This window comes from Pieris napi, chromosome 15 (assembly GCF_905475465.1).
Source record: "Pieris napi chromosome 15, ilPieNapi1.2, whole genome shotgun sequence".
Classification (NCBI taxonomy): Eukaryota; Metazoa; Arthropoda; class Insecta; order Lepidoptera; family Pieridae; genus Pieris; species Pieris napi.
Window position 1 is genome coordinate 8,668,484 of NC_062248.1, and position 18,925 is coordinate 8,687,408.

The 18,925-nt window shown below is 36.3% G+C and overlaps 3 protein-coding genes across 3 annotated transcripts; 1 reads left to right on the forward strand and 2 right to left on the reverse strand.

Annotated features, from left to right (window-relative positions):
* Nucleotides 1-71: 71 nt before the first annotated feature.
* LOC125056562 (F-box/SPRY domain-containing protein 1) lies at nucleotides 72-2,223 on the forward strand. Its single transcript, XM_047659718.1, has 4 exons — nucleotides 72-620; nucleotides 736-1,009; nucleotides 1,088-1,178; nucleotides 1,256-2,223. The coding sequence occupies exons 1-4, from the start codon at nucleotides 250-252 to the stop codon at nucleotides 1,351-1,353; spliced, it is 834 nt and encodes a 277-aa protein (XP_047515674.1). The 5' UTR covers nucleotides 72-249; the 3' UTR covers nucleotides 1,354-2,223.
* An 88-nt stretch (nucleotides 2,224-2,311) lies between these two features.
* LOC125056561 (transmembrane protein 164) lies at nucleotides 2,312-4,266 on the reverse strand. Its single transcript, XM_047659717.1, has 6 exons — nucleotides 3,932-4,266; nucleotides 3,562-3,744; nucleotides 3,337-3,453; nucleotides 3,130-3,208; nucleotides 2,938-3,038; nucleotides 2,312-2,788 (listed from the first exon to the last, which is right to left on the reverse strand). Exons 1-6 carry the CDS (start codon nucleotides 4,064-4,066, stop codon nucleotides 2,552-2,554), a joined length of 852 nt encoding a protein of 283 aa, XP_047515673.1. The 5' UTR covers nucleotides 4,067-4,266; the 3' UTR covers nucleotides 2,312-2,551.
* Nucleotides 4,267-6,164: 1,898 nt separating this feature from the next.
* On the reverse strand, nucleotides 6,165-18,918 carry LOC125056849 (collagen alpha-1(IV) chain). The gene is made up of 12 exons (XM_047660162.1): nucleotides 18,802-18,918; nucleotides 18,654-18,699; nucleotides 13,700-14,116; nucleotides 13,211-13,453; nucleotides 12,913-13,134; nucleotides 12,418-12,723; nucleotides 11,810-12,277; nucleotides 11,346-11,729; nucleotides 10,488-10,944; nucleotides 8,893-10,410; nucleotides 7,113-8,344; nucleotides 6,165-6,747 (listed from the first exon to the last, which is right to left on the reverse strand). Exons 1-12 carry the CDS (start codon nucleotides 18,819-18,821, stop codon nucleotides 6,490-6,492), a joined length of 5,571 nt encoding a protein of 1,856 aa, XP_047516118.1. The 5' UTR covers nucleotides 18,822-18,918; the 3' UTR covers nucleotides 6,165-6,489.
* Nucleotides 18,919-18,925: the final 7 nt, after the last annotated feature.

The window sequence follows — 18,925 nt, forward strand, 5'->3', positions numbered from 1 at the left end:
CTGTCCTTAAAATAGAAGCACTATACTGATTATCTACTGAAAGTGAATACTTTGTTGATTGTTCTCTATTCTCTGTGCTCAGTGCTATTCTCTTAAGTCCAATTCATCTGTTATAACATGATTATGGTGTTATACTTAAAATTATTTACAGCAAACAAATAGTGAAGTTTTATGCCTGTATAAAAGTACAACATAAGGAATCGCTGTAGCGTTCTTTTTTTATAAAACTGGGTTATTAAGTTATGTTCAATGTATATCAAACAAGTTATCTGTAACTGTAATATTAATATGATGAATGGTTATGATTTAAGCAATGATTATGTTATTGCTGAACTTGTTAAAGACCAAATATTAGAAAATATTTTCTCTTTTCTTAACTTGAAAGATTTGAAGAATTGCATGTTAGTATGTAAAACGTGGTTTAGAATTCTCGGTGACGAAAACAACGAATTGTGGCGGTTTCACTGCATCAGAAGGTTGTCTGAGGAAGTGTTGAGATCTGACTTACTTTCAAATTTACCTACATATAAAACTAAGTTAAGAGCATTCCTTCATGCATGGAGCCCTAATGACTGTTCCCGAAATATTTACATTAAACCAAATGGATTCACTCTTCACAGGTAAAATTTGTCTTTGCTTTGGTAATAACAACAATAACTTGTACAAGTATTTAATTGTTGGTTGTTTTTTATTAACTATGGAAGTTTTATGAAACATAACATTGTTTTATTTAAGAAATCCAGTTGCCCAAAGTACAGATGCCTGTAGGGGAAAAATTGGGTTTAGTCGAGGAAGGCATGCCTGGGAAGTTATTTGGGAGGGACCATTGGGTACTGTTGCTGTTATAGGAGTCTCAACTAAACAAGCACCATTGCAATGTCAAGGTTATGTGGGCTTACTAGGATCTGATGAGTCCAGCTGGGGGTGGAATCTAGTTGATAATATACTGTTACACAATGGAGACACTCAAGGGGACTATCCCATGATGAATAACAGTCCAAAATATCAAGTAAGACTTATATTTTATTTGATATTTACAGAAAACACAATAGTACAATTTTATGTATCTTCCGATACTATTTTTAAGGTTGGTGAACGAGTAAGAGTCATTTTGGATTGTGATTCAGGCACTTTATGTTTTGAGAAGAAATATGAATTTTTAGGAGTTGCATTCAGAAGTAAGGTGTTGAATAATATTTGAGATTATTTTTGTATAATTATGTTACAGAATTAACATGTTAACAATATTTTGCAGATCTACCTTTTAACACCAAATTATATCCAACAGTCTCAGCAGTGTATGGGAACACTGAAGTATCAATGGTGTATGTAGGATTACCTCTAGATGGCTGATGTAAAGTATACTGTTTAGTTTGAAAATTATTCTAGTCAATGTGTGATATTTTAGTTATGTAAATATTTTTAAAAGTGGTTCACTCTCTCCATTAAGTCACAACTCCAGCTTCAATTTGTCAATAAAAAATTTATATTTGAGATACAGTAACTTGCAAGTTTTGTACATTCTAGGCTTTAAGGGTTTTCTATGTACCTTTCTTTACATAGGATTTATGTGCAATTATTTTCTTTGTGCCTTGTATTATTTTGCTACAGTCAAAGTGCTACAATTTAAATATGATTTATATAAGTGAACTGCTGTAGATGTTCACTTGAGTAAATCAATTACTTCCCATATAACCAAAATAAAAAAAATGACAACATATATTGAAAAAAAAAACAATATTGTCCTATCCAAGGCAAAAGCAAGTAACTTAAATTTATTTAACTTATTTTATTTATTATTCTGTTAAGGATTAATTTCAGAAATAATGCAAGATTTTGCATTAAATCATTACTAATTGTTTTAATGTGTGTGTGTTTTTAAACTAGACTAATCTATCTATATGTATTTTGTAAGTGCTTAATGTCCTAGTCATGACAATTTTGATAGGTTAGTAATACTTTAAAATGGGTTTATATAATATGCTATCTCATAACTTACAAGTTTTCATGTAAGTACATTAGCTGGACCATCCGGAATGGATGGTAGTGGCAAAAATATTTTTGTCTTGTGATGTAAACATTCCTTTATTCTAAGTTCAGTATGAATGTTAATTTTTTTCCTTTTTTGCTTGTTATATTTTTTACACAGAAATTAAGTTTTACACAATGTATACCTACTATAAGTATAAATTACACCAATTGCAATAAAGTAATAAATAATGAGTCTTTGTTATTAAGAAAATAAATAAAATTTTAAATAACAATTTTCTAGAATAATAAAGATAATATTATATATGATTAAAAGACCTTATATGGCTCAACATTTTAATTGTGAAACGTTTTTGTCATCAACCAAAGATCTCTGTGCGAAATTGAAAGCAATCGAGCGCATTTCTATTTAAATGAAAATTTAGCGCATTTCTAAATCTTTTGACTATCATGTGCTGAATATATAGGCTTTGCCAAATATCACATTATGATTAACCTCCGCAAAGTGGAAGTAGTGAAATTTTATCAGAACAATTCATTGTTTTATACTGTTTCTTATCTTTTATTCAACATGTTCTTTATGTTCTAAGATATTATCTAGTAAATTATCCTTCATCTTTGGTTTCACTTTGGTAGGTGGAAACTTTGTCAAACAAAATTCTGCCATAAGGCAAAACAGTTTGCATAACATAGGACACAAAATAGCTTGATGTAATACTGCAGCTATGCGATACCAGGCACCATCAAATGGATCTAATATTGCTGGACACAGCATATGGTTGAGGTTAACTTGTGCTGGCTGGAATAAAAACAAAATAGTTAAAATAGAATAGTTGGCATTACTTTTTTAAATCCAATACATACAAACATTACTAAAGAAAAAATATTTGTTGTCTAATTTTATAATATACTACAATACAATGCTATTTGAATATATATATAACTTACTATGGCTATTATTTGTAAAATAATGAAGTGATATAGCAGATTAAGAGAATAACTAAATATAGCCCAATTGAAGTCCCAAAAGGGCTCTATGTTATAAACACCTGTAAAATAAACCATTATTTAAAAATACATTTAAATATATTTTTTATAGTATGTAAGTATAATAAAAAAAAACACTGATAAATTACCCACCACCAATTCTGAGCAAATAATATGGTATCACAAACATCATTCCATGTTGAATCCAATACAGTGCAGCTTCTGCAAGTATCTAAGGCAAATTGATAGAGTGGTATTCATTATAATACAATATGTAATGGTTCGAAGAAAAAATGCTACTATGATGAAATGTAGCAATTACTATTCTTTACTTTATTTATTTTGTTAATTTAAACTTACAGTTCTTGATGCAGTCTCCGGAAAGAGAAAAGCTAAAAGTGGTCCATTTAACAAATTTAAGTGAATTCTAAACAGAGTTGTAACTGTTTTACTAGGTGGTGCAGACAATAAGTATATCTGAAATCCAAATACATGGCTATAAACTATTTGACAAAAAGAAAATGAAATTATAAAATATGCTTAGTAACAATCAAATATTAGAATGGATTTACTTATGATACTTACTTGAATTAATGTAGTAACATGGCATGGATTCAATAAGTAAATTACAGTTCGTGATGCAAATTTGAAACCAATTTCCATTCCCCATAGTAAGGCAAGTAAAATCACTAGTAATCTCTTCCCACCTCTGTCACTTTTAACATATGAATCTTCATTTGGAATGTTTAACTTTGGGTATGTTTTAGCCTTGGTACAAAATAAAAATATTATTAGAAACGTATTATACACTTAGTGACAGTACCGCAAGTTTCCTTAAAAAATATAAATCTAGGGCTCTTAATTAAATTATAATTAGTATCATGGGTCAATTAAGTTATAAGGCTTCACTTAGACAAAAACAACGAGAAATTAATTAATATAATAAAATACTTACAATAACATACATACAAACACTTGTCACAATAATTGTTTCAATTATTTTTCGTTGCGTTGATAAAAAATATGCGCATTCGGGGCCCACATTTCTTGGTACAGCTTTATTTGCTCCACTGTAAGCCCATTCAAACATTCTGATTTCGATTCTTTTTATTTTATTACTGAAACATTATTAGTTTGAAATGTCGAATAGTACTTGAATAACAGTGAAATAATTTAGAATTTAAGAAGTATCGGTATCCATATTAATTCCCAACAGTTAAATAAGATATTCTATTTTACAGTACTAATACTACTGAATTTGGGTTTCGCTCTTCAACGTCAACCACAGAGAAATATCTTTCCCGCTTTGGTGACAAATGACAATGACAGTAGTATAGAAACTGGGCTTCAGACAAAAGTCACAAAGTCACTGTAAATGGCGTGACCCTTTAATAGCAAATAGTATGGAAACGGTCACCTGATAAATCGTGAGCTAATGTTTTTGTCTCAAGCCCGTGGATAAAATAAATTATATGTAGTAATAATATTAATCTCAGGTATCCTAGCCATCACATATCATGTTGTTTTAATTTTTTTAGAAATACAAAACACAATCCAATATTACTATCAAATATCACTTAGATAAAATTTCGAGCCTTCTGGTCTCTCGCCAAAGCTGTTTAATAGAATTTCTGTGAGCCCTCCGTTCCACTTCTGCACAAGGAGGTGGCTCGTTAGCCCCTACCGCTAAAGATAAAGCCGAAATTTTGGGTTGTCTCTTCTCGTCCAACTCGACTTTGCAAGTCAAAGGAAGGGCACCGCACCACCGACCACTTCACGGTGTTACACTTCGATGCCGGAAAACATATTTTGGTAACGTGCTGTCCGCAAAACTCTTTCTTCCTTGGACATTCATAAGGCGAGCGACCCTGATGGCATCCCAACAATTGTGCTCCTGATTTGGCTCCGGTCTTAAAGCGCCTTTTCCGGTACCTATACTCGCTCGGCACTGCCCCGAAGTGCTAGAAGACCGCTTCAACACATCCGATCCCTAAAAAGGCGATCGTTCTGATTCGACCAATAGATTTAACCTTGTTCTCCGAAATAGTGGAAACTATTATTACCGGCCAGCTTCTGAGGTATCTAGAGGGCCACCAACTGATTAGCGATTATCAGTATGGCTTTCGTCGTGATCTCTCAGCTGGTGACTTTCTTGTATACCTTATACATAGATAGGTAGAGGCAATTCAGTCCAAGGGGGACGCGCTAGCGGTTAGTTTGGATATAGCGAAAGCCTTCGATCTGGTGTGGCATAAAACGCTTCTCTCGAAGCTACCAGCCTATGGCCTCCTCAAAAAATCATGCAATTGGATCTCCAGCTTTCTGGCCTGGAGCATGTTCCGTCTAAGGTTCGTAACATTAGCGTGATTGATCAGTTCAAAAGGGCATTAAAGATGGAGGGACACATCAGAATGGGCCCATTAGACTAAAATTGGGCTAGCTGATGGCGACGTGTATCTCGATCGTATATACTTAATATTAAATTTCTCATGTAAATAAAAAATAATTTTTGTAATGAGAAATAAAGTTCTTTAAACATTATGTTCCGATTTGAAAACTCGTACCCACTGCAGTATTGTCGAACCAATTCGACTTTACCGCGAAGAGCGTACCTACCAATTATTAAAATGCCGGCGAGCTCTCTGACATTGAGAGTGTCCATGGGGGACATATTAGTGATCTATTATCACTTAACGTGTATAAAAAAACTGTTTTTGTATACAACGAACGGGTTGTATAAAACTACACTACACTGTGGTTAACGGTTCTGAACCACTGCTACCAATTAACCCGTGCCTGTTATTAATTCATTTTAATAGGTCATTAATATAATGAGTAAAAAAGTTTTTTACTTATAATAGGTATCTAAACGGAGACGGTAGGTTCTTTTGTAAAACAAATATTTTACATACCATATATTTAAATAAACAGAACGAATATTTTTTGTTATAATATATTTAATAAAACCTTATAAGTAATCTATTAATAAACACATTATTTTATTAATCTATCTACAATGGCAGTGCTTACTATTAATTATTATTTTTGTTGTTTTAAATATATAAACAAAAGCTTCATTCTTAAAACATATTCTTGAACATTTTTTATGATAAACAGAATATTCGTTTGTATGTACAGGTAACATATTTATAGGAGACTGAAGATGCAAGAAGATGTCCATACATTTTCATTTTTAAAAGGCTTTATCATTTATTAAATACATACTGACCAAACAATATAACAATACTTTACATATTTTTATACATTCAATAACAAAACATGTTCGTAACTATTAGGATATACTCTTTAATTATGGCTGAGAAATAAATATAGCGCCGTTTGAATAATAAAAATTATAGGTCTTAGACTAAACTTAAGATAAAAAGCTTTGGTGTATCGTAATTTTCGCAATTTTAGAAAGGAGACAATATCTTTAACTTCGCATTGTTTTTAATTTATAAAAATATTTTTTATTGTCCTAAAAAATTTAATTTATAGTTCTTAGTATGATAACTACGTGTTTTTAATACAAACTGCGCATCTAGAAACTCGTTGGAGTAAACGACCTGCTTTTAATGTCTCTCGTTCGGGCATGTCGAACTGTTTATTGTCTTCGATAGTTGTCATCCAAAAACTGAGTTCATTGGCGAAGTGATGGCAAGTGCCTGCTTCACCGTTACATTCTATGAACGGTGTGGCTCGGAAGTCTTCAAGACAGGACCCCGGACTTGCAAGTGCTTGTCCGCCTCCATTACCTCCCGCACCGGTATGCTGCAATAACCATTTATTTTTTAATAATTGTCGCTCAGATATATCTAGGCAAATGTGGTGAACGAGAACGTATTTTATACATTAATACCCGGGATATACTTATAAAAAAATCAGAGAATTTTACTGTAAGATACTTATACTTGTATTAGTATCGAAATATGCTTGATATATTCTAGCATCGAACGCGTATTCGAAAAAAAATGTACTTGTGTGGCATAAAACCATAGATCAATTGTTTGTTAATGAAGTGATGTAAATTTATTTTTCACTTTCTCTGTTCCGGAGGTGTTAAAACAAAACCGGTAAAGCAAAGGTACTGAAAAAATGTATCATACACAAATATAATTTAGACAATATTTACTCACCATAACGAAACTGTATCCTATCCACAGAGATGTCCAATCAACCGGGCAACTGGGTATATCTAGTGTTTGACTGTGAACTGCTATAATATTAGCGGGAACTTCGCATACAACACATCTTGATATATGTTTCTTAATTTCATTATTTTCTACTGGCATCATAGGTATGGGGTTGTTAGTTGATAGCCAGTAGCTTCGATCATTTCTACTTGCATAATTACACACGTCATTGAGATTACAGAATAGGAATGGCATTGTACTGAATTTGCGGACGCAGGAACCGGCGTGGCCCAAATCTTGATTGTGCGCTTTTTCGTTTCCATCAATATAGAGTAGAGAATATCCATCCCATAGCTTAACGTGACCCTGTTCACATTCTGGCACTATTTCAGTCTGACTATGTTTTACTAAAAGAATTCCCGTTAGGTAATCTCTATTTTGGCAAGGAGCGCCAGCAGGTCCTGGTGCACCCGGGAATCCAATGCGACCTGCTTCACCTCTTTCACCTTGGAACCCTTGTAAGCCTTGTACTCCAGGAGGGCCTTGTGGTCCGTGAGCGCCTGGGAATCCTTGATTTCCTTTCTCACCTGGTAGACCGTCCAATCCTCTAGATCCAGGAATTCCATCCTGACCAGGAGCACCGTTAAAGCCAGGTGGTCCCCTAGGTCCAGGTTCTCCCTTTGCTCCATATACAACTATAGCTGCATCACCTTTGTCACCCTTGACACCTTCCACGCCTGGTACACCTATGCTACCTTGGAAACCTATTTCACCCTTATCACCTTCTTCTCCCATTGGTCCTGGTTGACCATTTAGCCCGTCGAACCCTCGATCTCCTTTTTCCCCTCTTTCTCCTTGTAAGCCAGGTAGACCAGGAACTCCTTGGTTACCTTTTTCTCCTTGTGCACCAAATCCAATCGCACCTTTGTCTCCCTTTTCTCCCCTTTCACCGATCAGACCAGGAGGACCCATTGCACCAGGAGTTCCATCATATCCTGGCGGCCCTGCAACACCTTCACGACCTTGATCTCCTTTCTCCCCTTGTGGGCCAGGTTGTCCTGGCGTTCCAGGTCGTCCTGTTTGCCCCGGTAATCCGGGTAATCCGCGCTCTCCCATTTCTCCGGTTGCACCTGGCAAGCCACGCCCCCCATGTTTACCTGGAATACCTGGCAAGCCTTTTTCTCCTTTAATAGTTCGGCCAGATATGCCAGCTGGTCCAGCTGGTCCAGTGTCACCTAAAATTTTACAAGTATTTAAGTGATCAATAAATTCTCTTTAATAGGAATCAGTCAATAAATAAATATTTTGTTATAGGAATTAAATAACACTATAATAATAAGATTTTTGACGAGTTGTGTAAAAAGAATAATTTTCTTTTTTATTATTACTTTGTAGGTTAAGAATGTTGTAATTACTGTATACTTGATTCTTATGATCAACTAATAAAATTATATTCATTTGAGTTAATATAAAAATAATATGATTTAATTTATTCGGAGCGATATAAATGATTAACGAAAATGGTAATAGTATTTAAAAAAATTGTTAAACTTATTGTATATGAGTATATCTAATAACATTGTTATGGAAAATAAAATTACTTTGGTGAATCATAAAATCAGTTTCTATAATGTAAACAAGTGTCCGGACCAAACACGAAAAATGAACGGGACATAGGGGATTGTCTCTATGATATGATTTGTTTAATGTTGGTTATAGTATTATAAAAACTGAAACTATATTCAATAAGTAAAATGAAATATATTATCAGTCGATAAGTTACCTTTATCACCTCTGGCACCAGTTTGACCATAATCTCCTCTTTCACCAGTGAATCCTCGGTCTCCCTTATCACCTTTTTGACCTTGCAGTCCATCTCGTCCAGTTTCACCTTTCTGCCCTGTTAGACCACGTAGTCCTGGAGGCCCTATATCTCCTTTGTCTCCTTTTACGTTAAGTGATGGTCCGGGAAGTCCCCTGTCTCCCTTTAAACCAGGGTATCCTCTGTCTCCTACTAAGCCTGGCGGTCCGACTGGCCCTAGATCTCCTTTTTGACCATCAAATCCATCTCTACCAGGAAACCCTCTTTCTCCCTTTCCTCCTTTAACACCTGTTAAACCAGGTAGACCAGCGTCACCCGCAGGACCAGGCAATCCATCTAATCCCGGTCGACCAGGTAAACCTGAATCTCCAACTGGTCCCCTATCTCCTTTAAGACCGTTTAAGCCGGGCAAACCGCGGTTACCTTTTTCGCCTGGTTCACCAGCAACTCCAGGGTTTCCAGGAAAACCTATATCGCCCTTTTCCCCCGAAAGTCCGGGAATCCCTATTCCAGGAACTCCAATATCTCCCTTATCTCCTTTTTGGCCATCTTGACCAGGTTGTCCGTCTAATCCTCTTACACCTGGAATTCCTGGAAAACCTCTTTCTCCCTTTTCTGCGGCTCTGCCTGGTTCCCCTTTTTGTCCTAATGGTCCGGGGAAACCTCTATCGCCTTTCTCACCCGTAAGTCCAGTTCTTCCCGGTAGCCCTGGGGGTCCTTGAAAACCTTGATCTCCCTTTGGTCCTTCTATTCCAACAGGTCCTATTGGCCCAGGCAAACCTGGTTCTCCAGGAATACCTGGAAAACCTAATTCACCCTTATCACCTTTATCTCCAGGACTACCATCGTATCCCGTAGCACCTTTTTGTCCTGGGCGACCTCGTGGACCTGGGAATCCCTTAGGACCTTCTATTCCTTGGATGCCTCTATCACCTTTTTGACCAGGTAGCCCTATAACACCCGGATTTCCTGGTTTACCTGGAAAACCTTGCTGACCCTTTGGTCCCTCTCTTCCTGGTGTACCTGGTATTCCCGGAACTCCCGGGGGTCCAACCGGACCTGGTTCTCCTTTTAAGCCTGCAGGTCCCGGAAATCCAGGGGAACCAGCAAAACCTCTATCCCCCTTTTCACCAGTCAAACCCACTGGTCCCATAGGCCCATCCTTACCAGGTGTACCAGGTATACCCCTGGGTCCACTGTCTCCTTTTTTACCTAAAAATCCAGTTGGCCCAGGAGGTCCCGGCATTGACGGTCCAATTTCACCTTTATCTCCCTTTAAACCAGGAAGACCTGGAAATCCTCTTGACCCTGTGTCACCAGGGGTACCAGGAAAACCCATTGAGCCTAAGTCTCCTTTATCACCTTTAAGTCCTGGGTAACCTCGAGGACCAACAGGACCAGTACGTCCAGTTAATCCTTTTTGACCTTTGTCTCCTGTCTTTCCTGTGAAACCTCTGTCACCCTTTTCTCCGGGCATTCCTAAAAAAAACAATTTTTATAAAAAGGAAAATAAAATCACAAATTTAAAATGTTTCCTTGTTACACTCGTGTCTTACCTTGTGGGCCCTGAGGACCTGGTGCACCTTGATTACCCTTTTCACCTTTTGTCAATAATTGCAAGTAGTTTGGACACTGTCCAGGTTCACCCTTTAAACCACCTCTTCCTGATATACCTTTATCACCTTTGAATCCTTGAGATCCAAGCTCTCCTTTTTCTCCTTTAATCGACATTCCTTTGTTTCCTGGAATTCCTGGCGATCCATCACTACCAGATATACCATCAATACCAGGCGTACCCATTCTACCCTGATCGCCCTTAAACCCTGGCATTCCATTTAATCCACGGTCCCCTTTAGGTCCCATGACTCCTCTATCGCCCTTTGGTCCCATCAGCCCTTTTTCTCCTTGAAGACCTCTTTCTCCTGGAGGTCCTTTTACTAAATTAGAAGGTATAATTGCATCAGCTCCACTTTCTCCAGGTGGCCCCATGGGGCCCTCGTCTCCTCTATCACCCTACAAAAAATCAATTAAAAATGAATTTAACAACGCAATAGGTATTTGTTTTGCATACGTCATATAAATTATTACGATTGTATGATCTTTGCTTAAGTTTGACTGTGTTCTATAAAAATATAAAAATATAAAAATATAGTAGCTTAAAATACTTCATACTTAAATAGAAAATAAATAAAATTATTATTTAGATGCGATATGCACACAGTCCCACCCTTGCTTGCTTGCCATACCGGTTGTTTGATTTTCGTTATCAAAGTCGTATTCCCCAAAATAACTGTCTTATAAAAATGTGAGATCGTACGCCGATTTTATATTTATGAGATACATTCACAATAAAACATAAAAACATTAATGCAACGCAACAATAATGCAATGCATTCTCAAAAAAATTGACTTACTGGAGCTCCAACTGAGCCTGGTAATCCGTTAAGTCCATCAGAGCCTCGTTCACCGGTCAAACCAGCTGGACCAGAAGGACCTCTTTCACCCCTTTCTCCAGGAATACCATCAGATCCATGATCACCCTTCTGTCCTGGACCACCCGGCCAGCATTCATTACATCGCCCACCGATATTACCCTTTTCACCAGGATTACCAGGTAGTCCGTCAAATCCTGGACGACCTCTTTCACCCTTTTCACCTGGCATTCCCATTTCTCCTGGGCTACCAGGTGTACCTAAAGTAGAATTTCCCGGAACACCTCTTAGGCCTTGATAACCATGTTCACCTTTTTGACCTCTTTCTCCAGGTAATCCTGGCACTCCAGGATTTCCTCTTTCCCCCTGAAAAACATTACAGGAACATTTTTTTAATTAAATTGTTTTTCATTTAAATTTAAGATTTATAATAAGATTAATCTTACAGGAATTGAATATCCATCCTCTCCTTTAGGACCACGTGGTCCAGTGGGTCCAATGGGGCCATCATAACCCTTTGGGCCTGTTTCACCCTGCAAACCATCTAGACCGGGTTCTCCTTTATCACCTTTGTGGCCGGCAGGCCCTTCTATACCAGGTGTACCTGGTTCACCTTGTCCCCCTGGAGGTCCCATAGGGCCTGATGAACCTCTTTCTCCCGGCCTTCCGTCAGTTCCCGGAGCACCTGCAGGTCCCATGTATCCTCTTGGTCCAGTAGGACCAGGGGGGCCACGGGATCCAGTCCTTCCACCAGCTGGACCAGGAATACCTTTTAACCCCCTTAAGCCAGGTTGCCCATCCCTTCCAGGTTCTCCTTTAGATCCAGGCCGGCCTGGTAGACCCGGCAATCCATCGTTGCCTTGGTCACCTTTCTGCCCCATTGGGCCTGAAGGACCGAACATACCATCACGACCCTGTAAATTTTATTGAGTTATGTTGAGAATGCAACGGTAGTTTATATTACATTCATGACATTGATTATTATTAAAATATGTGTTACAGAGATATTCAAAAATATTTATATTAACAAAATATTATAAAAACTTTTGCTTACTCTCTCTCCTGGATTTCCTCTTATACCCTTTTCTCCTTTAATACCCATTTGTCCCGACAACCCTGGTTCACCCATGAGACCGGTATCTCCTTTCTCTCCTATTCTTCCAGGTTCCCCTTTATCACCCTTAGTGCCACTATCTCCTTTGACACCCTTAATAGCGCCCTTGTTGTCAACAGAAACTAAAGGTGCTGGCGGGCAACCAGGACCTCTATCACCTCTATCTCCTCTGTCACCTTTGTCTCCTTGTATCGATTGGCCTTTTGACCCTTTCGATCCTTTATCTCCCCTTAGACCAAGTGGGCCCTACAAAGTAATTTTATAACTTAAAATATTTTTTTAAGAATTGCTAATAAAAAAGAAGAAAGAAGAAAGTTAAACTCATGAAGAATTTAACATTTACATATACGCAACTATTTAAATAAGTTTTTTGTTTTCATATTCACACATAATATAGATAATAATTTTATTTTTGAAAAAAAAAATTGATCATACCATAGGTCCTGTATTTCCCTTAGGTCCTGCAAGTCCAGGAGAACCAGTTAATCCAACTGGTCCTTGAGGTCCTTGCATACCATCAGCACCTGGTTCTCCTTTTTGCCCTTTCGGGTACCTCCCCATATGAGCAGCTTGACCTTTGTCACCCTTGTCTCCTTTTGGTCCCGGTATTCCACGAGGTCCTTGTAATCCTTTGGACCCCATTATACCAGGATCTCCCTATAAAAGTTTCCAAAACTAAAATGTTAAAAATGTTTAATTACATTAATTTTTATTTAAATTGACGATGACTTACATCGGTTCCATTACAACCATCTCTTCCTGGGATTCCGGGTGCTCCGGAATCTCCTTGAGGACCTGGTGGTCCAGATAAACCAACAAATCCTTGAGCACCAGGTTTTCCCCTTTCACCCTTAGGGCCTCGTGGACCTTGTGGTCCTACTTGACCTTTTTGTCCTTTTGGACCTTGTGGACCTTCAGCACCTTCGTGTCCTGGAAGACCTCTCATTCCCGGTGACCCTTGATGTCCAGGAAATCCCTACACAATAATATACATTATAGTGTTAGTTTAATTAATCACAGAACAATAATTTATGGTTATATAGTAAATATTTTGTTTGTACAAAAGAAAAATATATTATTTTACTTTTCATACATAATTAACTTATTATCAAAATATTTTCAATGTGTAATTTTATATATTTCAAGTATAAAGATAAATTTTAAATGTGAGGTTGAGTTGATATCTTTACTAAAATCAGACGGTAGTTGATAAATTGCCTACCCTGTTTCCTTTTTCAGCAAAACATTTGGGAACACAGCACCCGGGCGCAGTACAATTCCGTGTAATTTCATTAGGTGGCACTCGTTGATGAGTAACGGGATCGTAAACGGCAAAGTTATTGCGAGGATAAGTTGGTTGTGATTGGGAATAGGATTGTTGTGATTGTGAATAGGATGGCGGTGGAGGATAGGATGGTTGTGGAGGATAGGAAGGTTGTGGAGGATAGGAAGGTTGTGGAGGATAGGATGGTTGTGAAGGATAGGATGCTTGTTGTTGAGAATACGGAGATGAGGGTTGGACCGTTGGTAAGTCTGGTCGGTTCGATAAACCTCTCGTTGGCCAGTATTCCGTCGGCGGCCACCGACTGGGATTTATATTGTTTTCTTCGATATCTCCCCTTGCATAAAGGTCATCTTGCTGCAATTGAGACATAAATGTTTAAAAGAAAATATACTTCACTTAAATAGTCTGTAGCGAGACGAAGCGTCACTAGGCGTGAATATATTTATATTATGTATGATACTTAAATTATAAATTTTAAACAATTAACTATTTCATTGTCGTATATTCGATAAATGTATAAGCTAATTCTAACGATATATATTCTTCAATTTTGCCCCGTTTCATCTGCTTCACAGCAAACTCGTGGCTGTGCTTTTATTAATATTTAAGGTTTTATCATATTTTGTGCCTTAAATTTTAATTGAATGAATTTACAAATATAAGATTAATAATCGAGCAATATACTTTTTTTTTATTATGCTATACACAATATTTCGGTAATTTAATTCCAAACAATAATCAGACCACAAAAACACACAATACACCTTAAAGAACACAAGCAGGTGAAATCAGGTAATTTTGTAGTCCTGATTGCGTCCAAGTAGTAAAATAGTTAAGTGGTAACATAGCGATACCAGTTCCTCGAATTATTCGATCTGACTCCGTTAAGAAAATCCATACATAGTAGAAAGTGTTTGGCTGGACAATAATTTATTCAAAAATGAGCACTAAATGAGTAAAAACAGAACACTTTTTTTCACCGAACTATCTCAAAAACGCTTGGTCTTTGCCGTTATTATAATTATAATGAGTTTATACTTAAGCAACCTTCGAATTTTGTTTTATTAACATTAAAAGTTAATGTATAATATAAAATAAAATATAACAAAGCCATATTAAGTAAGTCTTAACCAGAATGTGGCATATTTGTGATAGCTTTTTTTAAATTTAATTTATAGTTCAGTAATATTTATATTAATTTAAGTATCTGTTTTATGGAAAAGCATTATCAATTACTGTTACAGTTTACTATTTAACACGTTCACTGCGCCATCATTTTTAAAGAACTTTCAGCTGGTGCGTTGGAGACCTAAAAGATCTCGTAACAAGCCTATCCTCTGGTGCGTTTGAGACCTAATCAGTCTCCTAAAAATACACTTTTGAAAATAATTTATATCTTCCAAAAAAACAATGACATATATTTTGAATTTTTTGTGGGTGAAAGATAGTTGCTTTATATTTTGCTAGGTTCGCACGCAGTTACGACATTTGAATAAACTACAAATACCAAAAAAAAATTAGATATCGATTGTATCTCGTACCGCACCCGAAGATAGTTCAATATGTGTAGTAAGTAGTGATGGGAATAAAATAATATCTCAGTTATCGCTTCTAAAAGTTTTATTAATTATGCAAAGTGTTTTTCATTAAAACATGGTAAGCACATTGATTGCTTGCACATTACGCGCAAATGGTAACAATTCGTTTAGTTTTTTTAGAAGCGTCAGTGCTGTTTAACTGCGTGTGCTCCAACGAAAAAGGTTTATCGTTAAATATTTCATAATCAGAATCACTGTCATTATTTGTCAATGGGGGGGCAAATTTGAACATTTTCCAAAACAAATATTTTACTGGACGATGCAGCAGTATAATCCGGCGTTGATTTTTTGTTACAGTCAAACCAATAAAATAGATTTTTTACACTTTTTTATCATACAAAAATAATCAACACGCTGGTATATACGCGAGTGTTATTTCCAAAACGTGCCCGCGACTTCCCGAATGTCGATTCTAGGACAACACTAAAAATCCCATCCTCCATCTCTTGCGTCTACGAGGCGTACGATTTCACGAGTACCGACATATCTCCTAACGCAAGGAATTAAAACAATTACAGTACTGTGCGTTAGGGACCTAATCCATCTCTAATTTATTTTTTAAAGTCCTTGAATTCAGCTTTAAGTAGGAAGCAAATATGTATATTTGTCCTGCTCATCCTTAAAGAACTTTACAAGTTACATCCTCCCGCAAGGAGTGAAAAAACACGATTATGTTCAACGCACAATACAAAAGTCCTGCAAGAGATCTGATAGATCTCGTAATGCAACGAACGTGTTAATAACAATATTAAATAACTGAAAAATGCATATAAATGTCACGTTATGTTATATATGATTTAATTTACTAAAAATAATCATAAATTAATAAAAATGTTTCCATAATAGTTATTCAACAAAGTATAATACAGTTATGGTGATGGCTAATGAAGTCAAACTTCACGCGATTCAGGTGGTTAAGCTGTGTACATGTAGGTACATATATCGAAATATTTGCAATTGTTGAATATTTATTTATTTACAAAATATGTGCCATTACAAGAAATCGGTAATTATTATCCAAAATATTCACTTTTTCGTAATGTATACGTTGCCAAATTCGTGGCGCTACTACCTAGATATGATCATTTGTCAATCTAATAGTCAAGTATGTGATCAGAGTCCTGTGCCTGACATACGCCGTCGACGGTCTAAGGCTCGCAGGTTTCCTTCACCGTTCGAGCGAAAGTTAAGTGCGCACATAGAAAGAAAGTCCAATGGTGTACAGCCGGGGATCGAACCTACGAACTCAAGGATGACGGTCGCACGCTGAATTCACTACTGCTTTACATGGTATAGACATTGAAAAAGAGGAGTGAAACTGATAGACAAGAGTAGAAATCAAAGGGATTTTGTTTAATTTTTCATTTGCAATTGAAGTTATAAGTTTATATAACGGCTTCAGACTTGAAGCGAAGATGAAGCAATTGGAAAAATTTGGAGTAGGCCATCCCTCCATTGTGTTTTTTAAATTATTAATAATCCTCTAGAGTGTTCGCGCAAGTGCTTATGTAAAAAAAAAATACTCTCGCCCGTCTAAAGCCAATGGCCAAGTCATTTTCCGGAAACTAATTGATATTATATTGGATTTTAGGTAACATGGTATTTCTATATTATTGTTAAAGATGAATTTGAGTTTGTATTTTATTTTAACTTATTACTAGAGGTTGGAGCTTTAAGTTACATAGGCCTCGCACTTATACAAAACCTTAATATACTTAGGTTTTGTATGGAACAATAAAATAAACCTAATTATTCTTTCCTAACAGTGGTTGCCTGGAAGATATCTCTCGAAAGCGATAAGGCCGCCCGTTGACATCCTTATTTAATTACAGTGTAAACTCCATGTAACATCTCTCGATTTAACTACAAAGTCCCTAAAGCGTCGAAATCACTCGGCTTTGGTTGGTTTAGACTTCCATACAATGACACACTCTACATAGCACAAACCCCACCCTCAATAACGACAATTAAATAATAAAAAGTACTTTTTAAGTTGCCAAAATTCGTTAAAACTGCGGAACTCTTCTGAAGAACTTACGTTCTTTTGTCGCTTTATTGTCCTAACCCGTAATAAACTCAACTTACTCAACTGTCGGCATCATTCGACATAAATACATTTTTATGTAATTACTAACACTAGTCTGAAATAAACTTTTTCTTCCTCTTATACAGATTTTTCTTCTTTCTATTTAACGACAACTCTTTGTAACGTCAAAATATGCACGGTCCCTTGAGTGTCGTTTATAGAGTTTACACTGTATTTAACTAAGTAAAAACAAGAAAATAAATCGATAAGTAGCACCTATGTTATATAAAAATGTAACCTGTATTTAACACTTTTTGCTGACTGTATTATAGTACGAGAGTCACCACCAAAATTTTTGTTCCATAGAAATTCGGCCTAAACCGCATCAAATTATAGCCTAGCATATCTTCGATTATTCAAAACTTGAACCTGAACTATTTCGATCATTTTTTATTTGGAATATTGTTCTATTTTTATTTTAATCAAATAAAAATTAGGTGACGTAAGTAAAGAAAAAAATCTGTAAGCTATTGTTGTCTTGTTTCGAAAAACAACATTAAACGCATTTATAATCGAATATAAGACTTTATTTAACTTCTGCTTGATTATTGGAATATAGCTGTTTCGGAAGTCAGTTAAAGATGCGTATAGACATTTCGCGATTATTATTTATTAAATAGACACTGAAGGATCTAGTTGATACGCGATATTTTGCCGAGCTAGCATTTTATAGTAAAACGATACTGTCTTACTCACACCTAACACAATGAATACCTATTTATAATTTTAAAGGCGAATGTGTATGTGTTTATAGCCTCTTTGACGTAATTAAGAAAATTAATTACCTATAAATAAATTCCAAATATGAATTCGTAATTTATTATTTTAATACAATTCTATAAATTGTATTGTTTGCGCAATGCTGTCGCTTTACATCCGAGTAATGATAAACTTTGTCGGTCGTCAACTAAGTACATTTATGATATTGATATAAAATAAGATACCTACTTCAATTTTAAAATATCTAGAAAGTTCTTTAAACTTTTTGTTCGCAATACTTGAAATGAAATTATATTTCATCGAGCTTTTTGCTAAACCTAATCGATTCAAGCTTGCAGTTTTAAGAAATTGCAAAAGGACGAAAGCGGACGGGCGAGTCGGGACGCTCCTCCATTACACAAACATTCCCTAAATCCCGATCTTCTTTACACTATTACGTATTAAAATCAAAATTGATCACTTTATTAAAATAAAAAAAAGCACTTACCGGACTCGTCTTTACTCCTGAAAGCGGCACCAGCGCGGTTACCAACCTAATAATTTAATTATATTTAGTTAAATATTATTTTTAAACTCTTACATATTTTTTTTAAATATAGAAGTTATTTTTAGGTAGTGAAATAATTAATTCTTACCAAAGTACGCGGACCGCCATGGCCCGGAGCGCGCTGCGCTTGTGTCGGGTGCGCGCGCGCCGTTTGAGCCGGGATACTAAGGAAAGCGGAGCCAGTGTTCGGGTGGCGGCCCCACGCCCCACCC